General features: G+C 36.8%; 2 protein-coding genes and 3 pseudogenes across 2 annotated transcripts; 3 read left to right on the top strand and 2 right to left on the bottom strand.

Moving 5' to 3' along the window:
* LOC120211441 overlaps positions 1–7,735 on the top strand; it is a 19,162-nt pseudogene extending 11,427 nt beyond the window's left edge.
* LOC120211440 (RING-H2 finger protein ATL65-like) lies at positions 3,382–5,001 on the top strand. Its single transcript, XM_039209972.1, has one exon. It carries the CDS (start codon positions 3,490–3,492, stop codon positions 4,609–4,611), a length of 1,122 nt encoding a protein of 373 aa, XP_039065903.1. The 5' UTR covers positions 3,382–3,489; the 3' UTR covers positions 4,612–5,001.
* LOC120211443 (CASP-like protein 5C1) lies at positions 6,842–7,618 on the top strand. The gene is made up of 3 exons (XM_039209973.1): positions 6,842–6,993; positions 7,099–7,231; positions 7,296–7,618. Exons 1-3 carry the CDS (start codon positions 6,857–6,859, stop codon positions 7,488–7,490), a joined length of 465 nt encoding a protein of 154 aa, XP_039065904.1. The 5' UTR covers positions 6,842–6,856; the 3' UTR covers positions 7,491–7,618.
* Positions 7,655–10,106, bottom strand: LOC120211439 (annotated as a pseudogene).
* LOC120211444 lies at positions 10,023–16,881 on the bottom strand (annotated as a pseudogene).

Below are 16,881 nucleotides of genomic sequence, written 5' to 3'. Positions count from 1 at the left end.
ATACAAGAATAATAAAGTAGGAAAAAAATGATTTAGGGGGAGAATTAATATTTTAAAAAATGAACACGCCTCGGGGGTGGATCTAGGTTCGAAACTTCGAAATCCCACCCTTTTTTAGTCATCGGCGCAACCCACGTTTGGGTTATTCGAACCAAATCTCAAGAAAATAACGTGCACATGCGAGAAATGAACGAAAAATGTAAAAAAATGCTACATTTTATTTCCTTTTCGAATCGTTTACAACAACTTTGCCTTTGTATTTTCCGTGCTTTCCTCTGTGTTTTGTGTGTAAATCGTGTCTGTCAATCGTGAGTTACAATGGCTATTTATAGTGCTTGTGGATCCTATCTTTAGGAGTTTAAATCATAAAATTCTATCCTATTTTTTGAATCCTAGCAAAATTCTATCATATCTTAGGAGTTTGAATCCTAAAATTCTATCCTATTTTAGGAGTTTGAATCCTAGTAGGACGAAAAATGTGTGTTGACAATTCACTTGACATATTTTTTTTATTAGTATTAACATTTGATATCATTTAAAAATTGGAGCATAGAAAAGTCCATATTTTCTATGCAACCAAACAAATTTAATATTTTTCTACCAAAAAAGAAAATGCACTTGGAATCTTATACTACACTATGAAGTGTTATATCTGGGAACCAAGCTATTAAGAATGGGTAAAATTAACCTAATATCGTAGGCAAACTAATTATTTATCTTAATATAATATCAAACAAGTTATTTAGGGATCTACGACAAATGTTATAGTACAGGAAAAATTTGTCACGTCGACGGTACAAGTTTGAATAAAAAATATTTTTTATTTAAACTTTTTATTTTGATATAATAAATTCTAATAAAAAATTATATTTTTTTATAACTTGTTATATCGACGTGACGAGTTTCCTTACATTATAACATTTATAGTAAATTCCAAAATAACTTTGAAGATAACCTAATATGTTAAAAAATTTAATCCACTTATCTATCGGATCATTTCACCATTAAAAATAAACTACACAATAAATATACTACATTTTTTCAGAAAATGTTTTCCGTAAAATGAATTATATTTTCTGGAAAATGTTTTATGGTGTTTGAAAAATGTTGCGTGAACCATTTTTCACTAGTTGATAAATTTTTTAGAAATTATTTATTGCAAATATAAAATATAATAAATAATATTATTTATTATAAAAATTTAATATTAGTATTTTAAAAATTTTAGAATAATTTTATTAAATACTATTTATGCCAATATTATTATTAAAATATTATTTCTATAATTTTATAAATAAAAATATTAACTCTGGTATATTCTATTAAAATAAAAAATATGATAAATTATATTGAATATCTATAAAAATAAAAAAATATTATATTATATTTTAAAATTATTAATAAATATATTTTAAGAATTTTTTTATAATATTATTAGACTATATTAATATTAAATACATAAATAAAAGTATTCACTATTAATAATTCGATAATATATTTTTTAAGAAATTAATAATATAACTTTATTAATAATTTATTATATATTATTAAAATATAATAGTATTATATTCTTATATAAATTGAGTATATTAAAATAATAAATATATATTATATTATATTATTAAATATTATATTTTTATGTTGTAATTTTTATAAAAATGATACTAAAATATCATATTAATATTAAATTTATAAAATACTATTATTTTGAGTATTTATGCTTTGAAGTGAAAATTTTGGAAAATGACTTACGGAAAATTAAACCGTAAGTTATTTTCTAGAAAATGCAAAGGAAATTCTGTTGATTAGGAAAATGTTTTACATTGATCAATCTATTTTCCTCCAACCAAACACTGATAATATTTTTAATAAAAGTTACTTGTGTTCATATATTTGAGCATGAAATTAATAATATGATTTTAAAAGTACAAAATATTTACAAATTTAAAAATGTTTCTATGTATGTATGTTTTTTTATTTACATTTGACATTCTTGTAAAATCTTTATAATTAAACAATATATATGAACAAACACGGTTTTCAATCGCCAACATTAACTTAATAATATGCTTATAAACTTCAATGACCTTAAACGATGGATGTCAAAGGCTACATTCGTTTTATTGAATTAATTTCAAAATATGACCAATTTGATAGATTGTGTAAGTAATAAGGACTAAGTGTATAGTTATACAAATTTTATTAACTGTCACATCAACACTTCCTTTAATTGTTAACGTCAACTGACTTGATTAAATGCATTTAAATAGTTTAGTGACTTTATTGACAAAATTTCAAAAAAGGTAGTCAAAATGAAAAAGGGCCATAGTTAGGTGGTCCTTGTTATAATTTATCCAAAAAATTATAAAAATAATATAATTAATATTTTATTTCAACTAATTTATTTTTAAAATTTAACTAACTTTTAATTATACTCTGAGTATTTTAAATTTTAAATTTTATAAATTAAATTAATAGTACCATCGTTAATGAGACGAACTCGTACCTATTAACCGAAAATCATTTCATGCATTTAATAAATGATTCAATCTATTAATATTTTATTTTCACCGACAATATTAAGAAGCTAAATTAAATGAGAATTCTAACATTACTACCCAAATACTCTACACAAGATGCCATAATTTGGACATAAATACATGCAAGCAAGACGTCTCACAACTTATTTTTCCTGCAGGCTAATTACCACATTTCATTCTAGGCCAATTTGATAGATTGTGTAAGTAACAAGGATTAAATGTGTAATTATATAAATTTTATTATTTTTCATATCATCACTTCCGTTAATTATTAATGACGACTGTTAATTGTTAACGACAAGTGGCTTGATTAATTACATTTAAATAGCTTAGTTATATGATCGATAAAATTTTAAAAATAGTGGTCAAAATGAAAATAACAATAGTTAAGTGGTCACTGTTATAATTTACCCAAAAAAAGATTATAAAAAAATAATATAATTAATATTTTATTTTAACTACCTTTAAATTTTTAATTAATTCATAATTACATATTAAATCTTTTAAAACTTTATAAATTAAATTAATAATATTCATATTAGTGCTAATAGTACTCGTCCACCAATAATCGTAGATTATCCGATTGTTAATTAAACATAAAAATGTCGTGTTTTAAAATTATACTCCAATCTACAAATCCCCAATCTAATCTCCGAGTATCCAATAATCATAAACCACTAAATTGATGGCCGTTGACTGTGTTTCGAAGATATTATTACGTGTCGACTAGATAACACATGGTTTTTGGGTTGCAAGATGTGTCTTTATGCAGAGAATAAAAACTTCTCTGACAGCCTTAAATTCATCAATTGTTTTCGTCTACCCGCCATCTCCCGACCAGATAAAACAGTCAACCCTCAAGATTAAACCTTTTTTTAAACACTTCCCCCATAAGCTTAAACGCCTGCTCTGAGAGTAAAAAGCAATCCACCCACCACCGCCGTTGATTATGGGGTTCACCGCCTGGGTCCCATCTCCTTCTCCGTCGTCTCCTTCAAAGCTTCCGATTGACTTCAGTCCACCGTTGATCGCCATGGTGGTGGTTGTCGCCGCAGCATTTCTGATCGTTACGTATTCGCGTCTGATCTCAAAACGGCTCGTACCTCTAATTATCCGTCTACTCAACTTCTTCAGTCGTCGTCGTCGTCGTCGGCGACGTTACTTACCATCCACGACAACCGACCTCGACTCTCTTCCACCGTCTGATCCGTTCGACCTCCCTCTTTACCCTTACGGCCTCGACGACTCTGCCATCAAAACGCTGCCGCTTGCACTCTACACCTTGAAAACCAGACCAAACAATAGCCCCAAAGACTGCGCCGTGTGTCTGTTGGAGTTGGAAGACAACGAATATGTCCGAACACTCCCCGTTTGCTCGCATGCCTTCCACGTAGATTGCATTGACGTTTGGTTGAAATCACACGCTAATTGCCCACTCTGTAGAGCTGGAATCTTCGCTACGGAATCTGCTTTCACTCCGTTAATGGCGGCCAGAATCCGCCCGAGCCTCGACGACGCCGTTTTCGTCACCAACACTCTCGATTCCCTGACGGAAACTCCTCTCCAATCTTTTCCGAACAACACCGTGACGGAAATAACGGAAGAGCCTTCGCCGAGAAGAACGAACGTCGGGAACAGTAATCGCGAGGAAAGGTTTAATTTTGTGTTGAAAAGGTCGTATTCATTCGGTTTCGAGAGGAGTTTAGCGGCGGAGAGGATGATGATAACGGAGCCCAACACAGCTTCGCCTTGGAGGTACAGGAGAGGGCTTTGGAGCAAAAGGGCATCTCCGTTTGGTTCGTTAATGATGAAACCCAGGGTCTTCTCTTTTAGATATTACAGAGGAATGAAAGCTTCACCCTTTTTTCGTCGGAGAGGCTTCTTTCCAATGTCGGAATCCAGTGTCAGGTTCTCCGGCGGCGGCGGGGGCTCGTCGAGAAGAAGTAAATCAATGGCTAGTCCCATGTTTTTAAGATCAGCCGCTTCAAGCGTGGCGGCTTTCTCGTCGAGCCGGCTCCGCTGCGGCGACCCAGAAGCGCTGCTGTCACCGGAGAGGTTCAACAGAAGATAAAAAAGAAAAAAGAAAAGAACCCAGAGAACACGTGGACGGCTGGATGGAGAGGAGGAGAGAGTGGAAAATTTGGGGGGGGGGCATTAATGAAAGGTGGGGAGGGGACAATTAATGAGGAAATTGACGAGACACGAATTTCTGAGCTTGAGGATCGAAGAAGAAGAAGGAGGAGGCTGAGGAGAAGAAGAAAAAGAAGGTAAAAGGAGTGGCCATTAAATGCAGACCGAACCAAAGGGTTCTTATAGTGCATTGGGTTGGGTTTTGGGCACTCCCCACCGACAACATCGTAATAGGGAATTCATTTTGCTTCTCATTTTCTATCTGCTTGTGTGAATTTATTCACAGACATTAAATTTTGGGCATCACACTCTCACCCGTCTTTCTTTCTATTTACTTATTGTGTCATTGTTATAGTAGTAAATACAAAAGATTAATAATGTCGACTCTTCTGGCATTGTACAACTTGAGCTAGTGCTCTTATTATTATGCATTCTCACTCAATACATGATGCTGATGTGTATAATTGTATTATATCCATACTTGATAGTTTATCTTTTTTAATTTAAGTGGCGAATTATAATCGCTGAACTAATAATCGATTGGTGTTTGAAACTTTTGTTAGGGGCAGAGGACAGATTAATGAAGAAGAAGTATTTCATATTTTTTTTTGCCATGCGTTGTTGTTTATACATGGATCTTTTGGTGATGTTATCAAATCTAAGATCATAGTGATTATATTTAAGAGTTGATTACGTGGACATGTCGGTGATCCATCATAAAATCGTAATTGATCGGAATATATGTAACTCCGAACATTTTTAAAAAAAAATCAAAAAACATACCTAATGTGATCTACGAAAGAGTTAAAATAACTACCTTCACATATTTTTGTGAATCTAAATGCCCAAATTGAATTTCACAAACTGTAACCCACAAACAATTTCCAACTCTCAAAAAACAATAAGGGAAGAAAAAAAGAGTGTGCCCATTTTTAAATGCGTAGTGTAAAAGTGGTGAATAACGTCAGTAAAACGAAATAAGAAGATACAATGACAGGTGAGCTACTTGAAACACATCATATGCACCTGCTCCATCTCATCTGCTCTTACTCTATCTATCTATTACGTCCTCATCCCTCATTTATCTGTTACTATTGTCTGTCAATTGCATACACCTCCTTTCTTTTATTCTTAATCACATTCCACTCCAATAATTTTCCGATTTCTACAAACTACTCCTCAATGATTCAAACACATTTATAAATTATAAGTGCCACCATCTTATGTTTCTTTCATCTTGAAACTGTGAGGAAAAAAATCCAGGATGGAATGAATGTGTATGAGGGATCCAAAATGACTGAGCTTCAAGTGTAATCAGAGGGAGAAATGAAGGGGTTTGGTGGAGTTTACCCATTGGTGTTTTATAATTGGAAGTGATAGCACCTAGGTCAGTTTTGCAGTGATAGAGGCATAGCGACCGATAATGCTAACAAATGAAAATTGGATGCTTCCTGCACTTACTCGTTCAGAAAATTTTATTGAGTTTTCTCTTTTACTGGGAACTTGAAGATGAATTAAGAATCTCAGATAATTGTAATAACTTTATATTCGACGTTAGTACAAATGTTTTTATCATTGATTACGATTTTCGTTAAAATCATCTATAACTTCTGTGATCCATGTATTCTCATCAACGGTTCTCACGACATAACTAGATCGAACGGTAAGAGAAGGGGATGTTAAACGTTAACCTTAACACTGATTTTGTGTGCAAATGGGCATCATAGTTCCCACTAGTAAGGAAGTCTATAAAGCAATTACAGGTGGAAAGTCCACAGCTCGACCTTTTAAAAGCATTGGCTTACCCTTGTCCCTTCAGTCCTATGGACATTATTTTGATTAGGAAATTTTCCCATCTTTGGGATATCCTAATATTATTGGCGTTGGGAAAGTGGTCGCTTTTAGGCCCCATCTCATGATGCTTCCATTTTCCTGCCGACCGTAGAATAAGAACGGTAGTGGAAACAAACAATACATGCTTGTCTAAAACAATGTACCAGTCTCAGGGTATGGTAAATCCAAACTTCAAGGTGGTTACTTTAAAAAAAAACCTTCCTTGTTCTCTCTTTATAAGGGAAGGAACATTCGTGGTTTGGTCGATTTAAACTAAGAAAAGGGAAGAATGCTGTGACACACACAATGACCATACATCCAAGATGAGACAGAATTTCCAGATTGGATGCAAAATGGCGATGGAGGGGGTACCTGGATCTTTGGGCACTAGAGTTGGCTGTTCTTTGAGATTCGGACAGACCCTTTTTTCTTGTGCTTCTCTTCTCTTCATGTCTTTGGGAGTCGAGTTCTATAGCTACACTGCTTTCTGGTAGGTCTCTGCTTTTTATTTCACTCTGTTCTGCTGTAATTGTTGCTTTAGATCGAGCAATGATCGGACTTTTGTTCCGGTGGTTGTTGCTGCTAACATTTTCAGCTATTTGGTAACAATCATGGGGCTGGTTATTCCATGGAGTTTTACATTGGCATTGGTGGATGGGTACTCTGTTCTGGTTAGATGTCCTGTTCGTCAGCCTGGAGTATTGGTCATAATAGCTGCAGGAGATTGGGTAAGCTTATGTTTGCTGGAAGCTATTAGACCGAGTGAAAACTGATAATACGTTTTGATGGCAGGTTTTGTCGGTTCTGACTCTAGCAGCGGCATGTTCCACGGCTAGTGTCGTGGATCTCCTTTTCAACTCCGGCTGGTCCTTTTGCGCTCCCAAGTGTTGCAGTAGATATCAACTCTCGGCTGTCATGGCTTTTCTCACTTGGTTTCTGTCTTTGGCTTCAGCTCTTCTCAATCTTTGGTTACTACCCTCCTTGTAATTCTCTAGGTCTGGGAATTTGTTTGTTTTCCACTATAATTGTAGCATCTCAAGGTAAATATAGATTACTAAGAGGCTTTTTGGAGCCACTATTGTACAATGAATCACACAATCACAAACTAAAGTGAACAATTTGGACATTGAAGATATTGAAATCTAGAATTCTGTCTGGTACCATATCCTATGCTTTGAGAGCAGATTACCATGCTGATCCTTTGATGGAGTTGATTGTGGAGCTGTGATGGAAAACTAAAAACACTCGAGCCGGATTAGGACCGTAAAATGAAGTGCTTAAGGGCTTGGTCTTTTCCATCACGAACAGGGAAGGGATGCTCTGATTTGCCTGCATTTACAGCTTAGATGCCCTGAGGATCACAAAAGCCGATACATCAGGTAAAGATATGGTATATTTAACCAATTCTCAATCCAACTTAACTGAGAAAAGAAATGATGGTACCTACAGTGCTTTACTGGAGATAGAAACTTGCTATCCTTTTCTCTTCACCAGGCACAAAGAGCTGCTTGAATATTTAATCGGTTTACGGATCCATGTCAGGAAATGAACCATTGAACATACTTGGTTCTTTGGAACTCCGGCAGAATAGGACTGTATACCCTTCCAAGTTAATCTTTTCAAATTTCAGAAACAAAACAAGAGCTTAAATTTCTATGTTCTTGTTGTAAAAAACAAAGCTCAGCATCAATGTTACTTTCCAGAGAACTAATAGAGATGCAAACCAACGCCTCACGCTCTCACAACCATGTATCTATCATGAAGCTGCGAATACCTGCTTATTACTTCAATCGCGATAGCAGCACAGACCTGCTTCCATCTTCATTGCCACATTGCTAAGAATTTAACATACAAGTTGCATCAGTTTGTCGTATTACTGAATATAACAGAGGGCCAGCATCAAAGTAGGAAGATATCCGCTTTTACATGAAACCAAAATTTCTCTCGACAAATGACCCGAATTATCCAAAATGAATCTCAACAAAGCTAAGACAATCATTATCTAACAAAGGAAGCGCATATCTCAAGAACAACTTACCATAAGTTTTCAAACAGGTCTGCTTCCACTTGTAAGATGATAGACATCTAATTACTTCCTCTTTTTGAGTCTCTAAAGCTTCCTTTCTCAACATTGCTGCCATTTCCTCATTTCCCTGTCTCAAATAACCATCTATAAAAGCATCATATATCTCCAGAATCGGCTTGAACCCTTTCCCCGCCATCTCTGCGTGAAGCTTTATCACTTCCTCCATCTTTCCCTCCGCTCGCAAACCTTTTACTAAAAGCTCGTAACTTGTCCCTGTCAGGCAAACACCAAATTCTCTCACCGCCTTCATTATCTCAAAAGCTTTAAGTACCATACCTTTACCACAAAGCCCTCTAATCAACAGTTTGACAGTTAAACTGTGCGGCCTAAAATCTTTCCTACGCATATCCCTGTATATCAACATAGCTGAATAAATATCTGCAATTTTACAATATCCATTAATAAGATTCTCGTAGGTAACACAAGTTGCCTTTATTCCATTCAATCCCATTTCTCTGAACAACTCTTCAGCTCTCGTAATCTCTCCACTTTTACATAATCCACCGATCATTGTATTGTATGCCACACCCTTCACTTAAATTTCCTCCCATAAACCCTCTGCTTCTCTCACCTTCCCTTCCTCACAAAAAGCTTCCATTAAAATGCTATAACTATAACTATTTGGGGCACATCCTAAGCTCTCCATTTCACACCAAACCTCTCTCGCTTTGTCCGACAACCCTTCGTGAAAAAAACAGAGCATCAACGCGTTAAAAGTATGCACATTTGGCCGGACCTTAAAAACCCTTTTCTTATTACAGTCACTGTCAGCACTACCGACTCCAAAAACCTCTTTATAAACCTCATAGCCCTTATTTGCTCCATGAAATTTCGAAAACTCGGAAATCAAAGCATTACAGGTACTAACTTGGGGGCTAATCCCTCTAGACATTAACATTCTAACGGTCTCAATAGACCCATCAAGCCTTTTCATTTGCAAACAAGATTTTACCAACAAATCGAAAACAAACGGGGCAGAACCGCACTCATTATAAGTTTTAAACAACGATTCAAATATTATAAAATGAGTAGGCTTCTTTTCAATACCTGGGGTCCGAATCGCGAGTCGGATGAGTTCCCGGACGCGGGTTTTGAATCGAGTACGAGAGAGGATGTGAATTATGGTGGAATAGGAGAGGAGGTTGTGGTGACAGAGGGATTTTTGTTTGGTGAAGAGGAAAAAGCGGAGGGAAAGGGGCATTATTTTTGAGTTGGAGGGTGATTTGGGAGAACTGGGATGGGGTGAAACCGGAGGGGAATAGAGTGAGGACAGTGGACCAGCGAGACTTGGAGCGATGATGGGTGAGAATGGAAGTGACGGCGGAGATTGGGTCGGATTGATTGGACGGCGGAGAAGGCGGGATGGGGTGAAACCGGAGGGGAATATCGTGTGATAAACGTAATGAAAAAAGTAGACACAACTGCAATTTAAATACCCGATAATGAAAGACCACTAATAAAACTTCATCGCAACTAATTGACAATACAAGTAGTTTTATACACAACATTTGGAAGTATATCAAATTATCCGCAACCATAATTTACATCCGGCTTGGCAACAATCGACTCAAATGGTACTTCAATCCTCTCTTTCACCAAGCATCGAGCTTCTCCGTCCTCCATTACCAGGACTTTCCCAGGTGGACACAGACCATTTGAATTCTTCTTTTCAGTTCCACGTTGATGATTCATGCCAAAAATCTTGACATGATTACATTTCCCGATGGTCTGCACGAAATTGGACAGGCTTAATATGTACATTACACCAACAAGGGGAAGCACGGTCTTCACTGCTGAACTTATGAAGCGGCCGAATACTTTCCCCGAGCTTTTGGACCCGTCTTGCTTGCCGTGTTGTTTCGGGTTCTTTGCTTCATTCATAGGGTCGCCGGTGGAAATCCCATTTGGCAAAGACTTGTATGTTAACTGTAAGTGTGACAAGTTGTTATCCAGAACCAAGGATCGTGGGGGGCGACTCAGATATGGGGGAAGGAGGAGGTCACGATTATTCTCCACCGTTTCACTAAAGAAAGCAGAAGCCTCGAGAATCACTTCCATGTCCTTCCCTTTATAATCTTCGAGCTTCTCCATGACAACTCTCCGGCTATAATAGATCTTAGCAAGGGCAACTTCCTTTTCATAACTTTGCTGATGTTGCAGATTCTGTTAAGTCAAGAAAACTAAACTACTAAACCGTTTTTTTTTGTAAGAAAAACAAGTTATCAACACAAACGTCTCTCTATTTCAAGGGATACCCTTCTATGCATGCAAAGGTATATATAGAGCATGGTTCGGTAAATCGGAATATCCAATATGTATGACCAATAAACGAAAAGACTAACAACTAATGCTTTGAATTCATTCATCCTCAAGTAACTTCAAACAGAAATGTCTATGCATATCTTGAGTTCAACAATGACCTAGTGCTCCACTTACAAATCAGTGGGTGCGGTGCAGCCATGATAAAACAGAATGCCTTTGATCATCACTGAGATTTCCATACTACTATTCACATTGCAATTGGTTTCTTAATGTTATTTCCTGAATCCTAAAAGGTCAACCAGTCACAAAATCATAGTCGATAAATGTCAAGTGCCGAGTGACTTACTAAAGAAAGGCTGAAACCCAGTAACAACCACTTTTGCAATGCTGAGTTTTAGGGTTTCCTTGAAGATACACAGTAGTCAATGTCTATGGCTATGATGCTGATGATGTTTGAAAATGGGAAATGCTAATTTCAGAAATTGGAATGATTAGGAAAAGCCAGCTAACTTCTTTCTTTTCTGTATTACTTAAACAAAGAATCAAGGTGAAATCAATTGTAGAATCAAAATAGTGTAAAAACTATAATTGATTGAGAAGAAGAAAAACTCTTTAGAATAATCTCACAAAATTGCAAAAGGGAAGAACTCTTAAGAAAGTTTTCAAATGCTTATAATTAACCTTTGATTGTTGGATGATAAAACTCAAATACAAGTAGGGTATTTATAGGTTACAAGAAATAATCTAAATCACTCATTAAAATAAGCACTAAATAATCTAAACCATTGAAATTAAAACATGAGAAAAATACTTAATTTTCACCTAACTAAATTGATGTAAGCAATGACATCAAAACTAAATTGATGTAAGCAATGACATCAAATTAATTTAGGTGTGAACTTATTTAGGCTAATATTGAATTTTCAACACCCCCTCAATGTTAGCCTCCATTCTTTGAATCACGCCATGCTGACGACGGAAATGTTCAAACTTTCCAACACTCAAGCTTTTTGTAAACAAGTCAGCAATTTGCTCATATGTCTTGATTTGCCTCATCTCAATCTCTTCTTGCAAAACTTTTTCCCTAACAAAGTGGTAATGTATTTCCACATGTTTAGTTCTTGCATGAAAGACAGGATTCTCCGCCAGCCGAATTGCCGATTGTTTGTCACAATACAACGAAATTGCATAATCTACTGGTTGATGTAGATTATTCATCAACTGTATCAACCATGTACTCTCTTGAGCTGCCATTGTTGCTGCTCGATACTCAACTTCAGTAGTTGACAATGATATCGTTGGTTGTCTTTTGCTACACCAAGAAATTGTTCCGGAGCCAAGCTTAAACACATATCCAGTTGTTGATCTCCTGGTGTCATGATCTTCTGTATAATCAACATCACAATAACCAACTAACTTGAAGTCTTCACATTTCTTGTACAAAAGACCATAGTCAATTGTATTCTTCACATATCTCAGTATTCGTCGAACTGCTTCCAAATGAGGCTTCTTTGCATATACCGACTCATCACACCAACTGCATAAGAAATGTCAGGTCGGGTCAAGGTTAAGTAGATTAGACTACCTACCAATTGTCGATACATTGTTGCATCTTCCAAATCTTTTCCTTAATGTGCACACATTTTGATATTTGGTTCCATTGGCGTTGAAGTTGACTTGCATTCGAGCATTCCAAACCTCTTTAACAAATCTTTAGCATATTTCTGTTGACATAGAAATATTCCTTCGTGTATGCGATCAACCTCTAGATCAAGGAAGTGCTTAAGTTGTCCAAGTTCCTTCATCTGGAAACGAACTGATAAATTCTCCTTCGTCTGAAGAATTTCTGCCTCATCATCACCGGTTATGATTAAGTCATCCACGTACACTAGCACGATAGCTAGCTTACCTTCATTGGCTTTGACAAACAAGCTAGAATCTGCAGGTGTTACTGAATAACCACTTTTCGTTAGAAATTCAGCAATCTTACCATACCACGCCCTAGGTACTTGTTTCAATCCGTAGAGTGCTTTTCGCAGCTTACACACATATTCAGGATGATATTGACTCTGAAAACCCATTGGTTGGGTCATGTAGATCTCTCGATCTAGTTCTCCATTAAGAAAAGCATTCTTCACATCCATCTGCCACAAGTTCCAGTCTTTGTTGGCTGCAAGTGCAAGTAAGACTCGTACGGTTGTAAGTTTCGCCACTGGATTAAATGTTTCATCATAGTCTAGTCCATACTGTTGAGAGAAACCACGAGCTACCAATCGAGCTTTGTACCTCTCGATTGACCCATATGGACGACGCTTTATCTTGTAAACCTTATTTGCAAGATATGGGTTTCAAATCTTTTATCTTTGGTACAATATCCCAAGTTTGATTTTGCTGAAGTGCATCGATCTCTTATTTCATAGCTGTCATCCACTCAGAACTCTTCGATGCTTCTTCGAACGTCTCAGGCTCCATTGCTTATTCAATTATGGCTGCATTGGCATATTTGGGATTTGGCCTTCGTATTCTTGTTGACCTTCGGAGTTGAGATTGTGGAGGCCCACCTTCTTCGTTTGGTTGTTGATACACGCCAGTTTGCCAAGGATTCCGAGTCACTCTTTGTTCGACATCATCGCCATTTGGATCTTCTGATTCATCTGAACTTGTTTGGAGTTGAACAACATGCTCCCCCATCTTTTGTTGTAGCTTGTCTCCAAATTCTCTCGAATCTGACAACACCTCCTTCTCTGAGGACCGCCAAGAAGATGCTTCATCAAATACCACATTTCGTGACGTGTAGCATCTTCCACTAATTGGATCACAACATTTCCACCCCTTTCTCTGGCTTGGTTGAGGAAGTCTGTTGATCACAAAGGCTGCAGTCCTCATTGCTTCAGCCCAAAACCTTCCAGGTACATTCTTTGCATGTAGCATACTTCGACAAATTTCTACAAGATGCCGGCTTTTTCTTTCCGCTACACCATTCTGTTGTGGCGTGTTGGCACAAGTGTACTGATGGCGTATTCGGCATTCCCTTAGGTATTGAGAGAACTCGTTTGATCTATATTCTCCTCCGTTGTCTGTACGCAAGCAATATATCTTCTTTCCCACTTCTCATTCAGCTGAGTCTCTGAACTCTTTAAACTTTGAGAAAGTATCAGATTTTTCTTTCATAAAGAAAACCACACATACCTGGAGAAGTCATCAATGAATGTTACCATGTACCGCATACCGCTAATTGATTGTTGCTTAACCGGTCCGAACACATCAGAGTGAACCAACTCCAACTGTTCTTTTGCTTTAAACTTTGACTCGTCATATGGTAATTGGTGTGCTTTACCATACTGGCATCCCGCACAGACTGTGTTTGTTATCACGTCTATTTGAGGAAGCCCCTTAAGCATCGACTTTTTCACCATCACACTTAGCTTGGAATAGCTAACGTGATCTAACCGCATGTGCCATAGATCTGATGTCTCATTTTTCCTTATCCTGTCTACATATGCAAACTCTGTTGACATCACGTAAATTGATTCCAAACGTCGTCCCTCTATTGTTGGTGTTTCTGAGATTTTGACGTCACGATAAACCTTCACGTCTTGGGGACCAAATAAGACATAATGGCATGATGATGTTAGTTGAGCCACAGATAGCAAATTTTTCTTCATTCCTGAGATATGGTAAACATCTTGAAGTTGCACCTGGTTAGTATTATATCGAGGCGTAACTATTGTCTTACCGATGTGAGTTATAACCTTGAGTTGTCAGCTGTCACCACCATACGACCTCCATTGTACTCAGACAGGTTTTGCAACTTCTGTTTGTCACCCATCATATGATTTGAGCAGCCAGAATCTACAATCCAATCATTCTTGTAGTCAATCCGTTCTGGTGTTGTTACCGTGAGAGCTAATTCTTCTTCCTCCATAGCAAATAACGCTTCAGCATCCCAACCATATTCACTATTCTCCTTCGAACAAGAAGTAGCAGTATTACTTTCAACATGTTTTTTCTTGGTCCAACAGTCTTTTGCCATATGACCCATCTTCCCGCAGTTATAACACTTGCCATCGAACTTTCTACTATTACCGCGATTCTTGGATGCTCCCCCTGAATGAGGGCCTCCCTTTCTTGGTAATTTTTCACCTTGTCACCATCCTTTTTAGATCCACTGCCATATACCGCTGAAAAGTGCCTCTACTTTTACTGGTGTAGAGCACTTCCTCTTCACCCTTCAGCGAGACTCCTCTCATTTGCTTGGCCATGGCTTCTTGACCTGCAAGCAAATTTTCGAACTCAACAAGCGATGGCTGTGTCGGCCATCCCTGTACAGCGGCAACAAACCCTCGATATTCGAGTCTCAAACCATGGACAATTATTCTTTTTATCCTGACTTCCCCAATAGCATCTGTCGGATGTAATTCTGAAATTTCGCGACATATTGACTTCACCTTGTGAAAGTATTGGGCAACCGCCATGTCGCGTTGTGTCATTGATAGAAGTTCATTATCGAGAAGTTGCAATTTTGTATCGTTCCTCTTCGAAAAGAGTGTAACAAAAGTGTCTCATGCTTCCTTTGGTGTTTTAGCATCCCGAATGTGCTCTAACATTTATTCTTCAATTGTGGTCTTTAAAGCAAACATTGTTTTGCCTGCTTTAATTTTCCACTTTCGCAAGATTCCATTGGCATCTTCTGTCGCCGGTTGTGTAACTTCACCACCATCGACAACCTCCCAAAGATCTTGACCTTGTAAGTATGACTCCATACATGTTGTCCACGTGTTGTAGTTTTTATTGTTGAGCTTCTTGATTCCTCCAACTACTTGAAGATCACCTATCTTAACGGCAAGGCTTTGACTACACCGAACAGGCTTGAGTAACAAACGTGCAGAGTACTAAATTACTCTAAACACAAAGAAGCTCCACAAGGTTTGTAATAACCCCGACAATAACTCAAGATATATATTTTCTGATGTGGAATATCAGTTAAAAACTGCAGCCACAGAGCATACTCAGAATTTTAAGAGACCTTAAAAATGTGGCTCGGATACTAATTGTAGAATCAAAATAGAGTAAAAACTCTAATTGATTGAGAAGAAGAAAAACTCTTTAGAATAATCTCACAAAATTTCAAAAGGGAAGAACTCTTAAGAAAGCTTTCAAATGCTTATAATTAAGCTTTGATTGTTGGATGATAAAACTCAAATACAAGTAGGGTATTTATAGGTTACAAGAAACAATCTAAACCACTCATTAAAATAAGCACTAAATAATCTAAACCATTGAAATTAAAACATGAGAAAAATACTTAATTTTCACCTAATTAAATTGATGTAAGCAATGACATCAAAACTAAATTGATGTAAGCAATGACATCAAATTAATTTAGGTGTGAACTTATTTAGGTTAATATTGAATTTTCAACATCAATAGACTAAATACTGGACCAATTTCTATGCATTTCAAACAATCATCATTAGCCATTTCTGACTTGTGAAAGAATATAAAGTTTGGCTTCATCCCAGAGATCTGTTCTTAAGTTCCATATCATAAAAATCAGGACTTGAAATTGCATCCCATGGGTAATTTTCTTTAGTTTCACAGATGCTCATGCATGCATATCCATACATGGGAATAAAATCTGGGTTTTCTTCATGGGCTTAGGGTTTATAACATAAAAAACTAATATTTAACAAAATGGGGAGAGTAACAAACCTGTAAAGCAAGGAGTTGGGATTCAAGGGCTTCTCGATTATCCAAAAGCCTCTCGGTTGTTTCTTCATCTTCTTCTTCTTCTTCATGAGAATTAAGGCCTTTGTCTGCATTCATGCTACCATTTTCATGGTTTTGTTAGCAAACAGGCTTGGCGGCGACGGCTTTTACGATGCAGTTGCTGATTTTCAATCTCAGCTCAGTAGCTCTTGATAATGCTAACCCTACTCCCTCTTCTTCCATCTCTTTCCATCCTTCACTCCCCCTGGTTTCTTGTTTAAACGACAAAGAAGCGAAAGAGAAGATGGAGAGGAAAGTAGG

Source organism: Hibiscus syriacus, unplaced genomic scaffold (genome assembly GCF_006381635.1).
Source record: "Hibiscus syriacus cultivar Baekdansim isolate YM2019G1 unplaced genomic scaffold, ASM638163v2 tig00109972_pilon, whole genome shotgun sequence".
In the NCBI taxonomy this organism is placed as follows: Eukaryota; Viridiplantae; Streptophyta; class Magnoliopsida; order Malvales; family Malvaceae; genus Hibiscus; species Hibiscus syriacus.
Note: the sequence above shows the minus strand (reverse complement) of the source record. Positions and strands in the feature narration are given on the sequence as shown.

Excerpts from the sequence above, each read along its gene's own strand:
- LOC120211440 (XM_039209972.1), top strand. The coding sequence starts at position 3,490 with ATGGGGTTCACCGCCTGGGTCCCATCTCCTTCTCCGTCGTCTCCTTCA.
- LOC120211443 (XM_039209973.1), top strand. The coding sequence starts at position 6,857 with ATGGCGATGGAGGGGGTACCTGGATCTTTGGGCACTAGAGTTGGCTGT. Across the intron at positions 6,994-7,098 it reads TATAGCTACACTGCTTTCTG|CTATTTGGTAACAATCATGG; the intron begins GTAGGTCTCTGC and ends TAACATTTTCAG. Across the intron at positions 7,232-7,295 it reads TAATAGCTGCAGGAGATTGG|GTTTTGTCGGTTCTGACTCT; the intron begins GTAAGCTTATGT and ends TTTTGATGGCAG.